The sequence below is a fragment of the Meleagris gallopavo genome, chromosome 15 (assembly GCF_000146605.3).
Source record: "Meleagris gallopavo isolate NT-WF06-2002-E0010 breed Aviagen turkey brand Nicholas breeding stock chromosome 15, Turkey_5.1, whole genome shotgun sequence".
Lineage (NCBI taxonomy): Eukaryota > Metazoa > Chordata > Aves > Galliformes > Phasianidae > Meleagris > Meleagris gallopavo.
Window position 1 is genome coordinate 9434293 of NC_015025.2, and position 3376 is coordinate 9437668.

The 3376-nt window shown below is 64.6% G+C and overlaps 1 protein-coding gene across 2 annotated transcripts; it reads left to right on the top strand.

Annotated features, from left to right (window-relative positions):
* The first annotated feature begins 110 nt into the window (after window positions 1-110).
* Window positions 111-3370, top strand: LOC100551379 (lateral signaling target protein 2 homolog). Of its 2 annotated transcripts, none has more exons than XM_010718988.2 (12): window positions 111-612; window positions 686-823; window positions 928-1130; window positions 1204-1293; window positions 1377-1466; window positions 1555-1656; window positions 1727-1957; window positions 2069-2187; window positions 2258-2371; window positions 2574-2672; window positions 2781-2896; window positions 2971-3370. In XM_010718988.2, exons 1-12 carry the CDS (start codon window positions 394-396, stop codon window positions 3094-3096), a joined length of 1647 nt encoding a protein of 548 aa, XP_010717290.1. In that variant the 5' UTR covers window positions 111-393; the 3' UTR covers window positions 3097-3370. The 2 variants fall into 2 exon arrangements, with proteins under 2 accessions (XP_010717290.1, XP_010717292.1); XM_010718990.3 differs by having other exon boundaries at window positions 2784-2896.
* The last annotated feature ends 6 nt before the right edge of the window (window positions 3371-3376 follow it).

The window sequence follows — 3376 nt, forward strand, 5'->3', positions numbered from 1 at the left end:
GGGATGGGTGGCGGGGCTCGGGCGCTCGCAGGGAGCGAAGCAGAGCCGGGCCCTCCTGGAGCAAGGGGGGAGGAGGAAGCGGTGCCGCGGGCCCGACCGGTGACTCACGGTGTGGCGGTGCCGCGGGAGCCCGACAGGATCGGGCAGCTTCGGGGCCGCCCCAGATCGCTGGGACCGATCTTCGGCAACCCCGACCCCGCAGCCTCGGCCACCACGGGAGAGTTCTGGGGAGCGGCGGGGCAGGAGTGAGTTACCGGTGCCCCCGCACTCCCTACCCGCTTCCTGCGGACCTTTCACCTGCTGCCGTGTTTACGGCCGTGCACGGATCTGTGCCCACACTGCCGGGATGAGGGCGAGCTTGTTCGTCCTGCTCTGCTCTGGAGAATCTGAGGCATGGGTGGGGACAGCGGGGTGGTTCCATCTGGGGCCCCGCCGTGTGTCAGCTCCATCGCTTGTCCTCTCTGCCTGCAGCGCTCTGACCCTCGGCTGCTCTCGCAGTTCTTCTTTGCCGATGAGCGGGTGACGCGGGTGGTGGCCGAGATCAATGGGCTGGATGCTGAGCTGGACCCGCAGCAGTACCTGGTGCTCCTCAACCAGCTCCACCTCAGCCAGGTACGGCACAGTGACCTCAGCGCATGGCTCATGGCTCTTGGGGTGGCCGCGGTGACGTCTCTGTTCCCACCAGGCTCAGCTGCTGGCCGTCATTGAGCACATCATGGAGGAGTGCATCCCCACGCAGAGGCACAGCCGTGATTACCTTGTCAAGTTCCCTGAGGAGCTCTTGGTGGACAACCTGGGGAACCACATGTTGTTTGCTGCCGAGGTCAGCCCCTGAGGAGGGGATAACAAGCTAGGGGTGAGCTCCAGGCTCTGTCCCTTGGCTTCCCTTGGTCCCCCTGGTTCCTGACACATCCCTGGTCCCGGCAGTGTCTTCTGGCAGGGACCTTCCTTGAGGTGGAGGAGACTGACGGGGCACAGCTGAGGCCGCGTGCCAGGAACCTGCTGTGCAGCCTGGAGCTGGTGCGGGCACTGCTGCGGGAGCAGAGCCTGAGCCATCCCAGCACCTACCCTGAGCCCGTGCGGGCTGCGCTCATCCAGTTTGACCGCCTGTTTGCCGAGTTCGAGCTCAGGTGGGGACCGGGTGTTGAGGCTGTGGGGGCTCAGTGGTGTCCAGTGGCACCTCACTGACCCCCAACTTTACAGCTATGTGTCCTCGCTGGTGACAGTGAAATCCCCTGATGAGATCTACAGGCAGCAGGAGATCATTGTGCTCTTCTGTGAGACAGTGGAGAGGTGGGGACACAGTGTGCTGGGGAGGGCATGGGGCATCCTCCTGGCATTACCCCAGCCCCATTGTACGGCTGTGTGCTCCCCAGAGCCCTGCGTTTGGGCTACCTGACCCAGGAGATGATTGATGGCTACGAACCACTGCTGATGTTCACCATCCCTCGCCTGGCCATCATCAGGTGTGTGCAGCCCCCTGCCCCACCAGGAGTGCCCAGAGGTGCTCTGTGCTGATCCCTCCACCCTATGTTCTGTGCTGTCCCCTTGCAGCGGTCTCCTCATCTACCCTGAGGGTCCCCTCAGCCTGGAGCGCAGCCCTGAGCAGATGTCACGGGTGTTCAGCCCCTTCTACAACCTGCTGACGAAGATCAGGTATGTGGGCAGCAGGGTAGGGAGCAGCAGTGTGGGGGTGACGTGGGGTCACGCTGTCCCCTTCCTGCAGGGATCTGCTGCGAGTGCTGTCAGCAGAGGAGCTGTGCCTGCTGGAGAGGAGCCTCTGTGCAGCTGAAGCAGAGGATCCCTGCAACTCAGTCACCCCACGAGCGTGGGGGGAAGCAGTGCCCAGCGTGGCACCCCCTACTCCATGGGGTCTCCTGGAGAGTCCCCACACCACCCCTGTACACCACAGTTTTACGGGGAGGTTGGGTGCAGTGGACAACCCTTGCACAGAGAGGCAAGTGGGGGTCTGCTTGGAAGGGAGCACGGATGAGGTGCCAATCCCTGCCTGGTGGGATAGGGTTTTTTTGTTCCACCCAGTGGGTGACGATCACCTCCCCACACACAGCCCCCAGAACCCCCCGGGGCCGTGGCTGGAGGCCACACTGGGTTCCCGCTGCTCGGAGCTGCGCTCCCACTACAGCAGCACTAAGGACATGCTGCACACCCTCTTCGTCTGCATTTCTGGTGAGTGAGTGCTGCATCCCCCTCCCGACCCCATGCTCCCAGAGTGCCCTGAGCTCACATCCCCATACAGGGGTGGCTGATCAGCTCCAGACCAACTTTGCCAGTGATCTGCGCAGCATCCTGAAAACCGTCTTCAAGATTGTGGCCTCACCAGCAGAAACCTCAGAAGAGACAGGCGGCAGTAGTGCGTAACAGGGCTGGCACCGAGCATGGCTCCTCCTGTCCCTAGGGAAATGGGGCTGTGACAACAGCATGGGGACAGCGTAGCCACAGTGCCCAGCTGGGGATGCTGGCAGCCAGGGCATGCCACATGTCCCACCCATGGGGACACCCGTGGGACTGAGCCCTGCCCCAGTTCAGACAGATAAATAACTTTGTCCCCACAGAGGATGAGGACGGTGACCTGCGTGCAGGTGATGTGCCCCACGTGCCTGACTGCCCCCTGTGCCCCAGCCCCAGAGATGCCACCGGGCTCCAGAGGGCAGGTAAGGGGCATTGGGGCTGGAGGGCGGTGCCAGCTGGGTGGCTGTGCTCTGATCGGGGCAGGGACCCCTGGTAACCCTCCCGTTGCTTTCCCCTTCGCATTTCCCCAGCAGGAGCGCACAGACGGCCCGAGTGGGTGCCGGACAGCAGCTGCAGCCTCTGCTCTGCCTGCCGTGCTCCCTTCACTCTCCTGCGCCGCCGCCACCACTGCCGTAGTTGTGGGAAGGTACGGGGGGGTCGCTGGGCCGGGTGTGGGGCTGCGGGGCCGTGGTTCTACTCGGCGCCGCTCTCTCTCTGCAGATCTTCTGCGCCCGCTGCTCGCCGCACGCCGCTGCGCTGCCACACTACGGCCAGCCGAGACCTGTGCGTGTCTGCACGCACTGCCACGCCACGCACCTCCCGTCCTGGCGTACCCGCACCCGCTGAGGGGCCCTGGCTGTGGGACGTGGCCGTGGGGCTGCTGGGCAGATCCCGTACCCGTAGGGCCAGGTGGGCGCAGGACCGCTCACCCCGCGCCCTCACAGCCTGGCGCTGCTCCATCCCCAGGGCTGGAAACGTGCCTTGTTGCGGTTTTGCTTCGTTGTGTTTTTTGCAGGTGAACTTTGGCTGCAGTCGGGCCCAGGGCAGAGTCTCTCCCCCCGGGGACCGTCATGAGAAGGGCGCAAACAGCCCTCACGTGACCGCACCGCCCGGGGGCCGACGCGGG

Coding starts and splice junctions, on each gene's coding strand:
- LOC100551379 (XM_010718988.2), top strand. CDS start 394: ATGGGTGGGGACAGCGGGGTGGTTCCATCTGGGGCCCCGCCGTGTGTC. Junction 1,467..1,554: donor CCTCGCCTGGCCATCATCAG/GTGTGTGCAGCC, acceptor GTCCCCTTGCAG/CGGTCTCCTCATCTACCCTG. Junction 2,188..2,257: donor CCTCTTCGTCTGCATTTCTG/GTGAGTGAGTGC, acceptor ATCCCCATACAG/GGGTGGCTGATCAGCTCCAG.